Source organism: Apteryx mantelli, chromosome 8 (assembly GCF_036417845.1).
Source record: "Apteryx mantelli isolate bAptMan1 chromosome 8, bAptMan1.hap1, whole genome shotgun sequence".
Classification (NCBI taxonomy): Eukaryota; Metazoa; Chordata; class Aves; order Apterygiformes; family Apterygidae; genus Apteryx; species Apteryx mantelli.
In genome coordinates, this window is record NC_089985.1 from 23,211,468 (window position 1) to 23,230,962 (window position 19,495).

Genomic DNA, 19,495 nt, shown 5'->3' on the forward strand with positions numbered 1-19,495 from the left:
ACTGTGTCTCCAAGTCATTTTATGATCCTTTGAATGACTAAGATTATTCCTGTAAGACAGTCTTACAGACTTGTAATGTTTTAGTAATATTTAGGGTAGGGGGAGTTGGGCATCTTAATGATATTAAAATGAAGCAAATAGTGTAAATAAAGGTATAGATTAAGTATGTGACATTGCAGTTGTATAATATTCCTTAAATGAATATAAAACATTGTACATAGAATTGTGAATTAAAATATATCTTTATGCAAAATAACTTGCAGACTGTGGTTGCAGAAATGATCCTTTATCTGTGACCACAACTGAAGGTCCCATTTCACTGGACCTATGACAGTAAAAAATTAGTTTTAGGTATGTTGGGACAATTGATTTTGTTAAGACAACATCTGTACACTAGAGCTTCGTCTTTGCTGGAGCCTGCACAATAGCTATGCTGCCAGGAATGAATGATGACATTGCAAGAACAAACAGTTCTGATAATTAAAACACTTCCAGATATGAGTAAATGTGGGCGTATGTATATATGGAACTCACTTCAGTTACTGAGGTGAATCACTTTGATAAGCGTTACATACTTTTTTTTTTCTTGGATGAAGCCAAAGCATAAAAGTTATTAGCATTTTTCATCAACATCATGCACACTGATTTCCTATATAAAGAAAAAAAGAGTGGAATTTGCCATGAAAAGTTGCATACAGAAGCAGTGTATGAGCATGTAAATATTTAGGCAACTGTGATTAGAGCTGAATTTGCTCTTTGTCAGTAAGTCTAGTTCTGAAGTGAGAGGTTACATTTGAAAAATATTCAAGGAGGGTAGGCTAACAACAAAACCAACCAACACCAAAATGGTAGCATCTGTTCCACGAGCTACGATCATAGGTGTAAGTCTCCCTGTCACTCTTAACAGAACACAAATGGGGAAGCTAAATTAGACCATGAAAAGATTTCTTTATTCCATGAAAATATTCTCAACAGAGAACACTATTTTTAAACAAAGCATTTAACATTTAAGAAATCAACATGTGCACAAAAAAAGATTAAAAATTACTGGAAAAATGGAAGATTCTTTAAGACAACTCACGTTCAGAATTTTAGAATAAGTGATTTATAACTAGCTGTGCAAGTACAAATCATTTTTTTCCTATGTTTAATAACCCTCATACAAGTTGCACTATCCCTCATGAAAGGAACCTGCCTCCAAAGGAAGCAAATCCTGGTTTTAGAAAAACAAACAAACAGTAGCATGAAAAGAACATTTAGTCCTTTACCAGGAAGAGTTATTACTAACCTGCAAGGCTGTTAAGCCAGGCAAACCACAGGCCCTTTAGCAGAAAATACACAGATCACATTTCCTCCTCTTCTCTAATTTTAAAATAAAAAAGCACTAGATTAAAAAACCCAAAAAAAACTACACATGTAGTTTTGTCAGTATTGAGTAATGTCACATTATTATATAAATAACCCTGTATACAATATCCAAAAATCTAAATTTTAGAGTTTAATAGCCCCCAACTGTAATACACTAGGTCAAGCTGTGTAATAGTGGTATACATAAGAAAAGGAATAAACCGCTACACAAGTCACTCAAATTCAGTTTTACTGGTAGTACAATTTCTAATAACACTGAAATGAAAAAGAATCCAGCACTGCTGCATCCAAATATTGCTTCAGACCCCCAAACAGGATGTTTTGATTGATTATTATTTATTTCTTCCCCCACACAGCAGGTGGCTGGGCTGACAAGCTTTGATTGATACAAGTATCCCTCCCCCCAACCTCTCTAGTCTAATTCTTATTACCCTAATAAATCAGATATGATGTATTTATTAATAGAACCACAAATGGGAAGCAAGACAACATAAGCAATAGGGGCACTGCAGACAACTATATTTACATGTATAAACATATCCAAATTTCAATTGTTTACAAGTAAAAGTGCACATAGATCATTACGAAGTATCACTCAAATTTCAACTGGTCCATACAATGAAGCATCACCTGGAAACAAACTAGCACTGCAGTAATTAAAACTGGAACTTCATAGTCAAAAACTAAGAGACAAAGTTTCCATAAAAATATTTCTAAAAATATTAAAGTCAAATGAAGAGATACATGTCTCAATGTATAAAATTCATGATGCACCATGTATCCTGTAAAGTAGAGCTCTAGAAAACACCTACCATGGCTACCTCAGCAGCTGCAGCACTGTGGAAAGAGCTGAGACACAAAGCCCTTTGTGGGATACTGTAAGTGGTAGTGTTGGCAATCAACAGATTTAGGCACTCTAGTTTAAGGCAGCATTTGAATGGCAAGTGGTTGACTTTGAAAACAGTCATTAGCTTGCAGTGGTGAATCTCTCTGGTGGTGTTCCAGGTTTTCAGTGCTCACATTAGGTTACTGAAGTGCTGAAGATGGACCACAGTTCTGGGAGTTTCTCTGACTGCATTGTAGGCTAGAGCTGAGATGTATTATTTATTTCCCCAAACCAACATAAATACATTATGATCTTATATCAGTTATGTCAAAAACTGGAATGTAATGGTGGTTGCAGTGGAAAAGTTATAGCAGCATACATGGATACTGGGATGAGACTCTAGTGCTGAAGATACTTAAACAAACAGAATGGTTTGTTACAAAATAAGAGAAGCAATGATGACAATAAAATGTTATGCAGACATGCCTGACTGTCCTAGGCATGCAGGAGGGGGTTAAGGGCGAGCATGGAGGTGGCACAGGCAGACTGACAACTGACATGGTTCTAAATGACTGCCAATTACGATCAGTTGGAAAAGAGCATAATTGAGATAGATAACCAAAATGTAGCACAATCTAAAATATAGTTTGTGCCTCTTTCTTTGAAAACTAAGGACAGTAAGAATAAGCAATTTTAGTAGCAGTTGCCTCTCTACTCTGGTAATGGAGCTCTATTTTGCTGCAGAAATTTAAGAATTTGTAATACATCCTTAACTATGTATGGAAATGCTAAGAATGTTAGTGACTAAACGTATGTCTGCATGCATTCATGCAACTAGCTTTTCCCCTTGCTTACTGGGCCTCCCAGGCTAATACCCTCCCTCCCCCCCCCAAAAGCAGCTGCATGTAACCTCCTTCAAGATCTCGCCCATTTTCTCAGAAACCCGCTTCAGGAACCTGCAGTCCAAGAGGAGAAAGAAAAGAACAAAGTTACTGAAGGCCTTCAGAAAACAGAGAAGCGTGCTCAGTTCTAACAGGCCATTCCCAGTGGCTACACATTAGCCTTGTACTTAATTTCACAAACATTCTTAATAGGAATACCAGACACAGCTTTTAGATTAGCTATTTTTTTTCCTGGTAATCAAGTAGTGCAATGTAGTTTTCAAACTTTAATAGTGAGGGAGTTACTGTACATTTTAGATCTTGATTTCAACCCAAACACGATGCAATTCAAAGACTCTTAGCTTACAGGCACAGATTAAGAATTTAAAAACAGTCCCTTTTCAGGAGCAGAGAGAGGTTAAAATTCAGTAAGACATGAGCATTACATGTGGTCTTTTTTTTTTTTTTTTTTTTTTTTTTTAAGGTATCTACAGTTAAAACAGTGAAGTTGCATCAAATACACAATATTCTAGGTTACAACCACTGGAAGGGAAGGAGAGAGGCAGGTCAGTGGACTTTTTGTCCTTTTTAATTGTAATACTTCTTCCTGAGTGTTTTTGTTGAGCTTTCAGAATCAGAAAACATTTTCCTCTTTAAGAGGTGAAAGCTGCCAACTATTTGCAAAGGAAGGAAATTAATAATTTTCAGTAACTGAATTCAGTTAGTTAGAAAAAAGCCTCTGTTTTAAGCATATAGCTTAAGTCATAAAAGTGGGAACAGTAAATTTTAGAGGTCTTTAAAACAAAGTACTTTTCAGTTCTTTGTAAAACCAACTACTTAGAACAAGCAGGAATCCTGGTCTTTTTCAGTTTAAAAGATGAATCAAATTTAGCACTTCATAAAGCAGGAACATTAGATCAGTTAAATAAAGCAGAAGACACTGGTCAAAATTACAGACCAACATAAAGTACTTAATTTAATGCTGACATCTCTGAAAAAAAAATATGGCAAGCTCACATGGCAAACAACAGCCCACTGCTGCCTTCTGATACTCTTGATTCTTTCCACGAACCTGTGCGACTTACTATTTTTCCACTATCTATCTCCCTGGGGAACGTACAGCTGAAAACTGCCAATTTTACTGTTAGATATAGGTTACTGCACCTTTGCTGTTTTTCTCTAGCGTTACATCTATATATGATGTTGGCACATAGCCTTCCTCTCCGTTATGTCTTCGAGCTCTTGTCCACCCATCTCCTTTGTCCTCCTCAATAATGTACAAAATTTCCCCTTCTTTCATTGCTAGAGTGCCTTCATTATGACCTGGGAAAACAAGAGGCAAAGAAGTCTCAGTGTTACAACAGAATTTCAAGTAATCTTTTTCCTAGGACATAGCTTCCAGGTTATATATAAACAGGAAGTATCAAAAATCTGTGGAAGCAAATGTATTGTTAAAAAGGCTTGCAGACAAAAACCTGGTCGCATTTGTAAATCTGAGCATTTGCCAATAGCTGTGCTTTCTAATATTTATCTCACAACAGCATAAAAGTACTAGTCTGCCCATGAATTAACTGATTTATAAAATATTTCCATTGATCTTATAAGCAACTTCTTATAAAGTTAATGTACTTAAAATCATTTTACCTGTCTTTCATGTAACAAATAATCCATGCCTTTTAGTCAAGTTACCCTTAGTCAGAGAAGAATGTATGTTGTTAACCTTACCATCAAAAGGATATATTGCCTTGCAGTGTCCTATAGCTGGTAATGGATCATCATCTTCAAACTCATCATCAAACTCATTTGGATGTGCATGCTGCTGTGGCGGGCCTCTAACTTCCTGATTTGCATCATCTGTGTAACTCCCTTCAGGGCTGTAACACAACAATTGGAACATGAGGACTCAGAAGAGTTCTTAGCTCCAAAACTCAGAACATACGTGCATCGCAGGATGGATAGATCATGGATATTGCTCTGGGAATGCCTGTTAGCACTGCATACATTTACTGCTGGAGGTGATTTTCTAAAAAAGTTTTGAGCTGACAGGCTTGGGACTGAATTCTCCTAAGAAAAAAAAACATAAATTTGACATACCTGTATCTACAAAACCTGCATAACTGGTGAGCCTTATGCAATGGAATAAGATAGCTTTAAAACGCTCTGCTATTTAATGAGTGGGTGTTTCAGTTAGACTCACAATTTTTTATGTTCCCATGACAACACGAGGTAAACCCTAGAATTTGGAACCAGTAAGATTTTCCTTTAGAAGGACATAGACTTTCAGAGGATAAGGAACAACCATCATCTACTGTTAACAATCAAAGGGCAGTACTGATTCTAACGTAAGACAAAAGCAGTAGAGATAGAATAGTGACCTCTCTCTGCCCTGTGTTACAAGGTGGTTGATATCACTGCTGTGCCGCCTGTCGCTTCTGGCTGCTACTTTACCTTCAACTTCAGACAGCCAAGCCTTGAAGAGAAAAGACAAATATTGGTGTTAAAGAAAACTTAATTCTAAGACAGCAAATCCATTTTACAAATATACTTACAGCACACAGTTTAGTTTTCAGTACACAACCATATAAAGACTGCATTTACATGTTGAAGTTTCATACTTCTTTTACATGAAGCATGAAACTATCCCTCTGTTTAGCTTATACTCCATACTAGAATTAAGAACGTAACAGAAAAAAAATCACATCTTTAATAGCTAAAGTGAATTGCAGAATAAGTGATTAATGAGGAACTTAATAAGAGTTTATATCTTTAGAGGAACATACCTGAAAATATGGCACCCCATGGAAAATTGAACAACTTCTTAAGTATTTTTCTGGTTGCTACATTTGTAATTCATAAGGCAAACTACTGTATTAACATTCATTTACATTTTCAAAGAAATTGTTTTAGATTCTAACCTCATTCTTGTGTATTTCCATCCGAAGACGGTCCATGTTGCTCATGGTCTCAGCTAGTTTTGGTTGCAAACTGCTAGGATCACCCATCTGGGGATTTTTTTCATAAACATCCTTCATCTTGATGAGGGCATCTCTAACAACATACAAAACCCCACAATTATAAAAATTGCATACACCTCTACTGGTTCATTAAAACTAAAAAAACGTTTACACGTGTGAGATCCTGACCTATAATTAGAGGTCCTAGATACTAAGCACAGACATGAGGAACTACAGCTCCCACACCACTCCTAAATCCTTTTCCATTCTGTCACCTTAGCATTTTGCTTTCCTTTCTTGCCTCTTGCACAAGCACACAAGGAATCCAGTTGTTGATTCTTCTCTATGCAGCTTCAGTACTGTTTCCCAGTTTGTTATATGCAATTTTCTACATAATGCTCTTTTTAATGTAGTAAGTTGCAGCTCTCTTGCTTGACAGACCTACACACTGATATTCAGTTACTGCACACTTACTTTTAGAGCCAGTATTTCCTATGCAACATTACGATCGCAATGTGTATTATAATGAAGCAGAAGGAGGCAATGAAAACAGAATCTACCTACAATAAAACATAGATCAAAAAATGCTTTATAATAGACAGCCTGAGATAGCACATTCTCTCTTAACTTTTGAGCACTATTGGCTCAAGCAGAGGACTGTAAAAGACATAGACATAAAGAGAACCATGACAGAACTCCAAAAAATACACTCACTTTTGGTCTGTTTCCTTCTGTAGTTCTCTGTTGAGTTCATCAATTCTCTGCTGCAGTTTCTTGCGTCTTTGCTCTGGAGGCAGGTGGCTGAAGTCTTCTAAAGCAGGGCCCTGCAAGTATAAATACTATTAAACAAGTAATATGCATATACCTAGAGAGTTGAACTGACATATCCACACACGAACAGTGTTCACTGGAAGCAGGATGAGCCTTCTTAACAACTCTACTTGACACACAGATCTATAAAAGACCACAAAGGAATAAATATATGTTCTTGCTGTCAGATCGTAGTCATTCATTCATCCCCTTCCCACTTTTTTTTTTGTGGGGGGGGGGGAGGGGGCCACAATTGTAGCTACAGTTAGATGAGGAGATTTGAAGAAGGGTTGTCTATCCATCTGAATATATGTCAAAATAACCACATGAGAAAAAGTATTAATAAAATATTTACAAGTCACTATGGCATAAAGTCATTTTGTCTACATACTAGCCAGAATATATTTTGAATGACTTCAACTGAGCTAAATGAGAAAAGACTTCAATTCTTTTGTTTCACGGAATCACAGCATAGATCATACAAATTTAGTCTGTCAGGACAGATCTGGTTATTTGCAATGCAGCAAGATACAAAACCTGAAACATTCTTAGCAAAACATCAATTAATTTTTTTTTGTAATATGACTACAATATTCACTTACTGAACCTCAATATTCTGAAAAAGCAGTAAACAAAAAATCCATACACAACTGAAATTCCCTCTTTTGAACAAAATTACCTACCAGTCTGAAACATGATTTTTATTTGCTTTAAATTACTTTGTAAATACAACTTCAGCCAATAAGATACTCTTACTGTCTTCTGTCACAGTTGGCTCAGGTTTGTAAGTAATAATTTGTAGACCAAACAATAATTAGTTTGAAAAGCTGAACCATGAACCTCCCTATTACATCCACTGCACTTAAAGTAGATTTAGAAAGGACAGATTTAGAATTACTGAACAGTAATTCCAGTCAGAATAGAAATCTAAGAAGCAATATGTATATGATTGCTTTTTTTTTTTTTTTTTTTTGGACTGTATCCAAATAGTCATAGAAAACACAGTCCAGGTAAAGAATCAAAAAGCTACAATTTGGTAATTTGGATCTCTATTCCAAATTATTATTATAGTTCTCTTTCAGTTGTTCATCAGTCTTACTATAAAACGTATTAAAAGGATCTGAATTAGACTTAGAAAGTTCTGTTACATTTTACCTAGAATGAAAAAAGTTCATAGAGTACAGAGAATGCCTTTATACCATCAAAATTTTGACCTAATTTGTTACCCTAAATCAAAACTTACTTAATAACTCCAAGTTGCCTTTTTTATTGTAACAAAGAATGTTTCAGGGAGGAAAAAAAATTGCCACTAATTTTCAAACACTTTTTTTTTTTTTTAAGCTCAAGACCACCTACTGTTATGAGCCCAAACCTGCAGAGGTTGACATCTTGTTGACACAAGTGCAAACTCGTGTCAGCATAATAATCAGGACGGATGGACTTGGGTGTGTAAAGCATGTGAAGAGATTTTTACATATCTTTCTAGTTTGCTGTGAAAATTCCTCCTGTCAGGTGACAGACATCCTCAGTGCTTTTTAAGAAGGAAATAAGGTACATAGTAACAGAAAGTTATATTATACTTACTAGTTAAGTAAGTTGTTTTAAGCACAAGAACACCCCCACACACACACCCAGCCATTACAGTAGCCCTCCACAGAGGTAAACCGAACTGGACAGCATTTCTTCTGTCAATAAGAAACTTGACAGAAACTCGACTGTCAGGATTTTGGCAGAAGCAACCACAGGCTCACATGCCTATGGTTGTAATTTTTACAGTTTCCAAGGTTTTAAGTATCCCTTCCTAAAAATCTTCTTCCTCCTCAACTACTTGTTTCTTTTGCACTCATTAAATCATAATCTCACTACCTTTTTAGTCACAGTGTTCAAGAAAGGAAATCAAGATCTGACGTTTCCAATATAAAGCAGAAGCAGTTCTTTTTTCTTGGGGGGGGGAGGGGGGGCAGCATTTCTTGCCTTTTACACACTACAAAAACAAGAAAAGACAGTAACATCCTGTTTCATCACTCCTCCTTACAGGTCAGTTAAAAACAGAGTAAAAATCAGTAAAAATCAGAAGAACAGAGCTCTTACTGTGAATTTTACTGATTTACTCTGCAAAACAACAATACTGACCAAGGTGTATTTTTCATCTAATATAACAGTTTTGTAATATACTTGAACATGAAGGATCATCTCCCCTGCAAATTTTTGGTTAAATTCAAAGGATTGAATTTTACAGCATTCAATATTTCTCCTTTACGCAAGTTTCGTAATCTTTTCACACAGCTATTTTATGCTGCTTTAACAATTTTCCTGACAAAGAGAAATCACTATTTCCATCATGACCAGCTCATGAATACTGGTCAATGCTAAAACTCCAATATCACAGATTTAGTTGAAGCCAGATCACAAGTCTAATTATCTCACATTAAGCACAGACCATTAAAAAGATGACTGTGATGAGGTGGAAAATCTGAAGATGTATTTCAGCACCTGATTTAAAGCAGTTATGATATGGAAACACTTTCAAAAGATTACTTTCATGCTATCTTAGCAGAAGTACAGCAGACAGATCAGCACACGGGCTTACCATCTTCACCGACCACTGCACAGTTCATTTGAAAACAGAAAGAAACGGGAAATTATTCACATGCAACCACCAGTTAAGAATATGATTAATGCCTAAGAAAGTATCTTTAAAATATTATTTAAAAGATACAAATTGTAATTTGTAAAAAATACATTTTACTATAAGAACAAGAACAGCAAAATACAAGAATCTGAAATGCATTTCTGCATTGAGAATTATTGATGATTTAAAAATTACAGTAAATGATAATGGGTATTTTAACTTATGAAATTATAACACAATTTCATTAGACTACTTTTGAACTTAAATATTTTGAATAATATGCATAAGATCTTCTATTGTAAGAGAAGAAACAAACACACAGCCAACATTGCACAAAAGAGCAGAATTTGATGACAATGAAAGAAAGACTGGTCAGCCATATGCAAAAAATTAGTTAATTATAGCTAACAATCCACTACCATCACTTCTACAAATATAATTTTTAAAACATATTTATTTCATTATCTCAATAGAACAACAACAAAACACAAAAAAATCTTCCCTTTCAAGTATAAAGGTTTATAATTTTATTTTTTAAAAACAGCATATTTTGGTCATTGCTGCTATCCTGAAAATACTTTAGTCTAGATAAAAATAAATGGGTTCAAAGAGTAAAAACTTTCTTCTTAGAGAAAGCAAATAAAACACATGAGATGACAGGTGTCATATCTTGGGTTTGACAAGTCACAGCATTCTGGAGATCTTCCAGATTTTCAATGACTTTGGATAAGCCCTGCCAGCAAAACACCAAGCAATTAGGAATGAAGCTTCCACTACTATAGCAAGGACTTGTGTCTACCAGGCTGTTTATGACCTATAGCAACTGCTATGACTGTTGATTGGGGCACACGCACAGAATTTCTAGCCATAGAAAGGCAACTACATGAGGAAAGAGAAACACCTTCACAAACGATAGCTTGGTAGAAACCCTAATAAAGTCCAAGGACATAAAATGGCTATAAACTATTTTTTCCCTTTAGAGAGAGTCTTCCAAGAAAACACAGGCAAATCTTACATGTTGTTCATGACATATCCAGTTATGTATCAAATGGCATTGAGCAAAGACCCTTCATAAGCACTAACACTATCTGGAAATGTTAGGATTCAGAGAATAACAAAAAGCATGTAATAGTATTACTAACAATAGCAAGGCATAGCTACACTTCAGACTTTTTTTTAAATAGCCTATTACTTTTTTGCATGCATTGGTAACTAGAATTACCGTTTGCTGCTTTATCTGTACAGCCAAAGGGGGAAAATCTGATGCATGAAGCACAGAACAAGGGGAGTTCGGTTTGGTGATCTTAACTGTCTCAACCGAAATTTTGTACAAGGCAGGTAAAACAAAATATCCAGTGTGCACCTTATCTCATGCCAACTCATGGATATATCTCAGTAGAAACCAAAGCAAATTAAAATGCTACTTGATAGTTATGCATATAAATACCACTTGGACAAAGTTTTGCAGGGACAAAACTGTGAAAATCACAGGATGATGTACTAGCAGCTAGCATTGAATCAAAATACATTAAAAAGATAAAACTAATCAGTGACACACAAAATCTATTAGAATTACAGTATACAGGGAAGTTGAAAAGGCACTTAGTATGTGATAATGTAGTATATGTTAAAATGCTATTGGGGTATTTCAAAATATTGAAAAAAATTAAAATGTTCACCCTGAAGATTTACAGAGATTAAGTATTTGATATTGTAGGATTTTTGAGTTAAACCAGATTTGTAGGATATTAATGATCTATGTTAATATTACAGAATACCACTTTATATTACATTCAACAATATGATCAGTGAATTGTAAAAATACAAAATTAAAGGAAAATGTTTTTTCATTTTCCAGTGGCATTCTGTAGCTATCAGGAGATGGTCTTTTACTTCAGTAAGAAGTTTTAGGACTAGTAATGCTACTGGGCTTTGATTTATGAGCCAGGAGCTGATACATTTAGTGATCAACAGAAAGGGGGCATAATCAAGACCTGTGTTATTTCAACATCTACCTTATCCAGTTCCTCACTGAGTAGAAGGAACATTATCTTCATCACCAAAGCAAATTACGATAGAAGTGATTGAGAGGCAGAAAGAATCTGTCCACCATAAATACTTAAGAGGACCACAAAGATCTTCTAAAAATGGTGGTGGTAGAAAGGGTAGGTCCCAAAATATCTGGGGGCCTGAAATAACATGCCACCATGTGAGTAAAAGATAAACAGATTTTAAATGTAACCAATTATAACTCAGAATGACAGTGAGGGAGCCTCTAAAACATTAATTTTATTGCAGTACAACATTGTTGTGCTTTGATCTCCCCATTTCATCAACAGTAGCCAGTCATTGCTGATGCACAACTGAGACAGCAAGTCAATTTTGTTTTCAAATATCAGAAAGTCATGAATTATATATAATCAAATGCATCTAATTATCCCATTATGTGGATCAATAAATATCATAAAACTTACATAAACAGACAGCCTGTGTTTCACTGACATAACAGGAAACTGCCAGTATATTTATCACTAGTACTATATATGTTGCTAGGAAACCACTTAACATTTCATTTTTATTGTCTTTTGAACAAATTCTATTTGCAGAATATACCACTATAAATTAGTAAATGAATTGATAAATCTCAGAAAATGGCATTTGGTAAAAATTTATAAATGATTTTATCCAAAAGAACCTTGAGCAAACAGGAACAATTTAACTATTAATCACAAAATGCATTAAAATAGTATTTCAAAATCTGCAAACACCATATACTACAGCATTTGATGTACAAAAGAGAAATAAATTTCTCCCTTCTTAATTTGATGTCTCAAAAACCAACTACTATTATTTCAATTAAAAGTCAGCAAATAAGACATCTGATCTGTCAGATTTTTTTGTGATGACTATATACCCAATGATAAATTACTGCAGAAATGTGTTACATGATGGTAGGAAAACATTTGTGAATGTGAACAACAATGAAAAAAGGTATCATACATATGCTGAGCACCCTCTTTATAACACCTTTCTTTTGGGCATAAGTATTTGGAATGTTATAAAGAGTTTGTTTTTTTTTATTTTTTTAACCTGTTCAAAACATCTGTATAATGTGAAACAAAGTATCCTAAAAGTGACCTTATAGCAGAGTGTTTTAACAGAGTAAGCCTTATAATGAGGGTGAAGAGCATTAGAAAAGCCACGTCACAAACACACTGCTCATAGCCCATCATGCATTTCAACTTGTTATCAAACTTACCCCTCTTTTGAGGCTTCTGAAAGAAGGAATTCTGGGCTTCCCTGTTTTTATGTCACTCATGCAATAATGCACTGGTTCAATGGAGAATATGGGATACTGGGACCCATTAGGAGTACTGGATGTGTATAAACTAGTAGGGGTTAGGGGTGGGGACTGTGGCTAATACGGAAATAAAGAAAGCAATAAATAAGCCAAATGTTCAGAGTGATTTTAAAATGAAAATTCTGTCTTACAAGAACAAAATTTCCATCCAACACAGAAACAGTCTGTAACATGTTCCACAAACACATTTACACTAGAACTGTATTGGTTTTAACCAGTTTCTGTCATGAATTAATCTTGAGAGTCACAGGTTGGTGCAGAGAATGAAGGAATATCCAAGAAAGCTTTAGACCCAACTTCTGCAAAATCCTAAAAATACCAAAGCTGCCTGTCTCTTTTCTTAAAACAGGAAGTTCTGCTTTTTCCAACTTTAGTTACAGTCATTCTGGAAGCCTCTGCACTCCTGCTTGCTTTTTCTTCCTACATATCTGTTTTTTTTCAATGCATCTGGACAGGTAAGCTACAAATAGAAACATTAAGTACATCTATGGAGAATGACTAAAATAAAAAGTAGATTCAATTTCAATAGTCAAACTGGACTGTTAGAATGGCTGCATGGCTTTCATGATCATAGCCACTAGAACTTCCTCCACTTGTTTTAAATTGCTTCCCTCTTTTTTTTTTCCTCTCTCATACCTCTGCTTATTTTCCATTTGAAAGTTTCTTCCCTACTATTTTTCTGCTGCATGACTCATTCCCCTTCCAAAATACTCTTCTGTCTTTGACCATATTAAAAATAGGTAAATAGTGTATCTAGTCAAGCCCAGTCAGAGTTTCAGCTAAATCAAGGCCCAAATGCCACCATGAATACCCCAGCTACAATAAACCAGCATATTTTTATATTAGCTAATATAAGAATATCCACTTTCTTAGCTATCAAGTTATTTAAATGATATTTGAAGTTAAAAATAGATATATATCATGACAAGTATTCTGCTCCTGGCTGCTGATTTGTAAAGGTTTGTTTCCCCCCCCCCCCCTCATTTCTCCCAAAGAGATGAGAAAATGGATGTAATCTTCCATTTCCCTTAGGTACTTAAGGTAGAAATGCATGTATGTATGTACATACATATGTATGTCTGTGATTCCATATAGGAAACAGTAAATGCTGACTATCCAAATGCAACATACAACGTGAACAAACCAGGGAGAAAAGAGTGGAGGGGCGAAAATCCTGTCAGCTTTCTTCAGTAGTCATCACACTAAAGAATTTCTTGTAATTACAGTAAGTGCCAAGGTCCAGATTGTAAACTGATGTAGATTTTCACAGCTTCACTGTCCACAGAAGGGAGGACATCTTCTTACAAAGATGTCTTATTTTCAAACTGGTAATGATCTTCTCATTTCAGAACAAGCTGAATCTCACCTATCTCTGCAGCCAGATACAATAAAACATGCTAATATGTTGCACTGATAAACTATAGTTAATAATTATACTGGATGAAAAGTAAATAATCAGTTTTCATTGCTAACACACAGCTGCAGTTACATAATACACCGAAGAGGGAATAAAGAATCAGATATATCCTTTCTTTCTGTAGAGAAGATCTGCTTGCTTGGAATACTAGCAATGGGAAAATAAATCCTATCACTAAAAAAGGCCTAAGAATAGTTTGCTATAATAAATGATTTTAATTTCACCAGGCAGAAGCCTCACTGAAATTTGTGGGTATCATTAAAATGACTCACTGATATGCTTTAACACTAAATAAAGGCCTAATATAAAATTTAAATATATATATAAAATTATTCATTTATATAGCTAGTTTGTATTAATAAATTTTTTTGTTGACTCATGAAGACACCTTGCACAGAAAGTGTCACTTGAAACTAAAATAATTATACAAGAACGAAGCAATTTCTCTGCTTTAATTTTTTTTTTTAGTATAATTTTTTTTTAAATCTATTTCATAGTAACATTTCATTTAGAAGATTTACCTGTATGGAGCTTCAACAGTTCGTTTTACCAATGAGATATTAAAAATTAAAAAAGGTGCAAGTATAATAATCTACATTATACTCCTATATATAAACATCTAAAAAAAGTGACATTTAAAGAGTTTCCTTTTCTTAATATATGAGAGATCTGAAGTCCACTTGATTCTAAAGCATAAAACCCCCCAATCTTTTCTGCTTATATTACATTCTAGATTAATACTTTTTCTATGGAAGGGCAGAAAGTCTTTACAGCAACTTAGAAATGTTACAGAAATGGGAAGTTATTTTTATTTACACTGTTTAAAACTATGTAGAATATCAAATAAGTATTTAAAAATTCCAGGACACAAATCAGTAGAAGAAAAATTGCAAAACTTCCCCAATGAGAACTTCTGTAAAAGCAAAATTTGTTATTCTTGATTTTTTCTATAGATACCCAAACTTCACTCAAACCTTCAGATCTCTTTGTACATCTTTAAAAAGAAAGTGACGGGCAAGGGGAAAGTTATTTTAAAATAAATAATTGCCACTTCCATGCACTCCAAACCTTCACATTTTTATTTTCTGAATAGTAATTTCATAATTGTTACCTTCGGCTTCTTTCCGAATAGCCACAACTTTCCTTTAGCCTTGCCCACTGTAGTTTTTGGATCAATTCTCATTCCTTCCTGCTTTGGTGTACTGATCGTTCCATCAGAGATAGTTCTGTAAATATTCTGACTATAATCTTCAAATGGGAAATCTCCAGGAGGTTCAAAACCAGATTTGAAGCAGTCTATCACTAGTTGAGAGTCCTAAACATAGGACATTAGGAGTTTAAAAACAAGCAAAGACATCCAGATATGAAGAGAGAAATGGAGACATAAATTCTCCCTTTAAGTACTGAAATACACAGATGGGAAAATGAGAGAGAGCATGAAATGCACACTTTTGAATACATCAATTTAAGCTAACATTTGGGTTTTTTTCTCAGCAGTGTTACCAAGCGTGTAAATCAAAGCATATCCTGCTATTCAGAACCCAACAAATACTCCCCACAGCTCATCACAGATTTAAAATAGGACACCCTTTAGGGCCAAACTATTACTCCATCTTACAATCCTTCAGAATTAGCACTGAAATTAGTTGAAAATAACACCAAGAAACTAGATTTAATAAGATATAACAGGGAAGAACTCTTATTAGAAGGAATGAGAAAGACATAAGTGTGCTCCCCAGTGAATAGCAGCAAAGAGAATGAAATAGAATGATACTTTGTTAACTGAACATCCTTAAATGATTCAGTGCTATATACTGGAGAAGGTAACAACCATGTTAGTATCTAGAATGTTTCAGGATAACCAAAATAAAGTGTCCAAAATCATATACAGTGAGGAAGCATCAGTGAACCTGAGATCATGAGAAAGCAATGAAATGTAAAGAGAACTGACACCAAAATGGAAGTGACCATTTAGGCTAAATATTGAAGTCACAACACCTTTAAGGCAGGTAAATATTCAGCTACAAAAAGATAAATGGACAGGATAAATCAGTCTCTCCCCTCCTCCCCATTCCACAGTTTCAGTATCATTTAACTTGCTCACACACACTTAAAAAGTGGCTCAACTTTACTTACTCTATGTTCATCAACTGATTTTGCTGCAAGAATCATTCCTTCTAAACATTTAGAGATGATAGGAATAACCTTGCGCTCAGAGTCAGCAAAACCTTTGTAACATTCACTAAGTTTGATAGTCCTTCTTTCATCCATTTCTTGAAGTTGCTGCAAGCATAAAGCAAAATAAAATAAAGTTTTTATTTACTGATATTTTTCTGATCCTGATGGATGCAGTTATGGTGGTCACACAGTATAGTACAAAATCTCTGTGCTTTCCCAGTATTTTCATTTGCTTAACAAAACAGAACCTAATTAAGTTAAAAAATCAAGTCATTTCAGACAGACTTAAAAAGAACAGTAATCATGAAAAGCCAATACTTTTTGATTATTGAAAATGTTGGAGACTGGACTTTTTTTCCCCCTCCTTTTCAAAGGATGTGTATGCTGTCTTCAGCCACATACTTAATTACAAATATTTGTTCCATGCAAAAATGAAAATTATAATGAAGAAAAATACCGCTAATTTCTACATCTCCTCACTGTCTCCTTTCACTTCCAAACAATTTCTCTCTGGTAATAAATCTGCAGTCTCATTTTCTTTAACTTTGCTTTTATTTTTATGCTTTCCAATAAATACTAATGATTAATAAAAACAGGAAAGGTTACAAATATTAAAATTATGTGCCACTTAGACATGCTGTCTCATGTGAAATACAAACCATTTCCTTTAGAAGTGTGCAAGAAAATAAAGAAAAGATTACCATTACATAAGATTTGTAACAAAAGTCTACTGGAACACAACTAAAAGAGAACAAATCAAAGTGAAACACCATTAAGATAACAACCCCGGACCTTTTATCTAACTGAAGGTGAAAAAAAGAAAACAAAAAATAACAATACATATTATCAACTGATTATCAAAATGACATAAGAACTTAGATCTTTCCTATATCTACTCTAGCAGAAGCAGATGTCTCAAAGAGCATCTGATTTTGTCTGCCTGAGACAAAGTGACAGCCAAGTCATACTAACCCCCTCTCCCCCGGTTTTCCCATATAACGTTACCAAACACTTGAAAGGAAATAATAAAAAGTAGCCCCAAGGAAAAGTTGGACAAGCCCTTTCCACTCTTATTAAAGATTTCAGAAAACACAAGTAATATCTCACAGTGATAATGGATTTTAAACCTAGAGAAATAAAGGCAATAAAACAAATCTCTACTCCAAACTACACAGATGATCGAACTGTTTCTCCTGGGAGTTGGCTGCAATTCCTCCATTAGTCTGCTAATGTCAGATCTACTGAAGCACTGCTTACCAGTTAAAATATTAAAAACTTCTTTAATAAGGCAGGACAATTTCCTCCTGTGAATCCTGGACCATCAAATAAATAATTGTTTAAAATAGGATCTCCCCTGTGTTTCTGGAAAATATCAAGCATTCTCTACTTGAAACACTTTTAATGAAGTCAACACTCACTTTTCTTCCATTTCCTCACTCTGATTCTCAGAATCAAATTCTGCAGTCACAGCGTTCTCCCAAATGCCTGAACATACATACCACTAGACTTCTGAAGACTTCCTCTGCTAATGCTCCTCACTTACTTTGCTTTAAACTAGTTTTGCAAAATCTCATTTTTGAAAACATTTTTTTCTTAGCAGATATGCAAAGCACCTTGAGAAATTTCCTTTTCAGATGCAAAGTCTTGACTTACTTTCACTTTTTACTTTTATATTATTTTAGAGATTGCAGTGGACTGCTAGTAATGTTATGATGCAATAGTAGTCCAGCAACACAGACGGAAATGGCCTTATCCAATCAACCGGGGGGAGGAGAGGAGCCCTCTGCCTCCAAATCTACCCGATATGCACCTGTACACGGGATCCACTATACCACATAGTCTCCACTAGCTATGTTTTCCTTCATCTCTACCAGAGTCAAGGCATTTTAAAGAAAACAAAGAGTTAATGATCAAAACTTATCAGAATAATTATTTTAAACATCTGCTCAGTCAGATCTCTCAAATTTTTATTTTACCATACTTCTTCAGTATTATTTAAGCAGTCTACAAAATATAAAATTTTCATAGAATGTGCAACAGAATGTTTTCATTGCAAGTCTAAGCATAATTACTGCAAGCAATAGAACTCATCTGACAAATGGCAGACTGCATCAGATTATGCTAATTTCCTAAGAAAATTATCTACTAAAATTCTAAAAATAAAGTTTGAAGCTTTAAAATCTATTTCCTCCTCAAAAGTAGTTCAGACATACTTAAGTATTATTTTACCTTATAAATTTGAGGAATGACAATGTAGTAGTGTTTGTGTTGTTCCCCATTAAAATTCTGTAGCTGTGCAGCGTATTCATTTTTGTTTTCATCAGCCATGTGTGTGCGCAGGTTTAACTGTTGCTTAGCCTAGTAGGAAAGTGTTAACAGTTCAAACATGTCTTGTGCTTTTCAAAGATATATAGCTTTGTTTTAATCTATTTTACCACCAACTATGTAAAAACACTAATCACAATAATCACTGAAGCTGATACACTTCTTACAATTGAAAAAGAATGTGAGCCTTAATTTATACCGACAGCCTACAGACCTACTGTGCTGTATACAGAGAAAGCAATGATCATTTTAGCTCCCCTAGAAAAGTCTTAAATACATATCCAAAAAAAGATACAGAAGTGACTGAACTAGACTAAATATACACCACAAGATACAAGATAGCAGTAAGCCTGCCTGCTGAAGGAAGATAACCCACTTGGTATCATCTTGAGAATAACGAAGAAGCATACTCCCTTTCTGCACTATCTTACATTTTACAGTAACTTTGATTTTGCCCATAAGCAGCAAGCATATGCATATAATAAATGATTTTATACACTCAAAGAATGCTGTTCCAGTACTGCTGATGATAAACATGCAAATAAAATATTTTTATAGCTAAGGGAAAGGAAAGAAAGAGATGGCACCACTCTTACCTTCTCAACATCAGCCTTTGTCGCATTAGTGTCATTGTCCAATCTTTCATAGCTTTGCTGTGCCTTCTCTGCCTCTCTGCATTCTCTCTCAAATTTTTTTTTGCTCTACAAGAAACACAGACTTACTGCATCAGCAGCCACTATCCT

At 34.7% G+C, this 19,495-nt stretch overlaps 1 protein-coding gene across 2 annotated transcripts in view; it reads right to left on the reverse strand.

The window, feature by feature from the left end:
* Positions 1 to 936: 936 nt before the first annotated feature.
* FNBP1L (formin binding protein 1 like) overlaps positions 937 to 19,495 on the reverse strand; it is a 63,781-nt gene continuing 45,222 nt past the window's right edge. The window contains exons 6-15 of one of the 2 annotated variants that reach the window (XM_067300916.1): positions 19,349 to 19,453; positions 18,657 to 18,785; positions 16,386 to 16,532; positions 15,361 to 15,564; positions 6,744 to 6,853; positions 5,991 to 6,123; positions 5,451 to 5,545; positions 4,801 to 4,949; positions 4,240 to 4,398; positions 937 to 3,150 (exon numbers count right to left, since the gene is read on the reverse strand). In XM_067300916.1, the coding sequence (XP_067157017.1) occupies positions 3,143 to 3,150; positions 4,240 to 4,398; positions 4,801 to 4,949; positions 5,451 to 5,545; positions 5,991 to 6,123; positions 6,744 to 6,853; positions 15,361 to 15,564; positions 16,386 to 16,532; positions 18,657 to 18,785; positions 19,349 to 19,453 (1,239 nt within the window). In that variant the 3' untranslated portion in view covers positions 937 to 3,142. Of the gene's footprint in view, positions 4,399 to 4,800; positions 4,950 to 5,450; positions 5,546 to 5,990; positions 6,124 to 6,743; positions 6,854 to 15,360; positions 15,565 to 16,385; positions 16,533 to 18,656; positions 18,786 to 19,348; positions 19,454 to 19,495 lie in introns of both variants that reach the window. The other variant, XM_067300915.1, reaches the window with a different exon arrangement.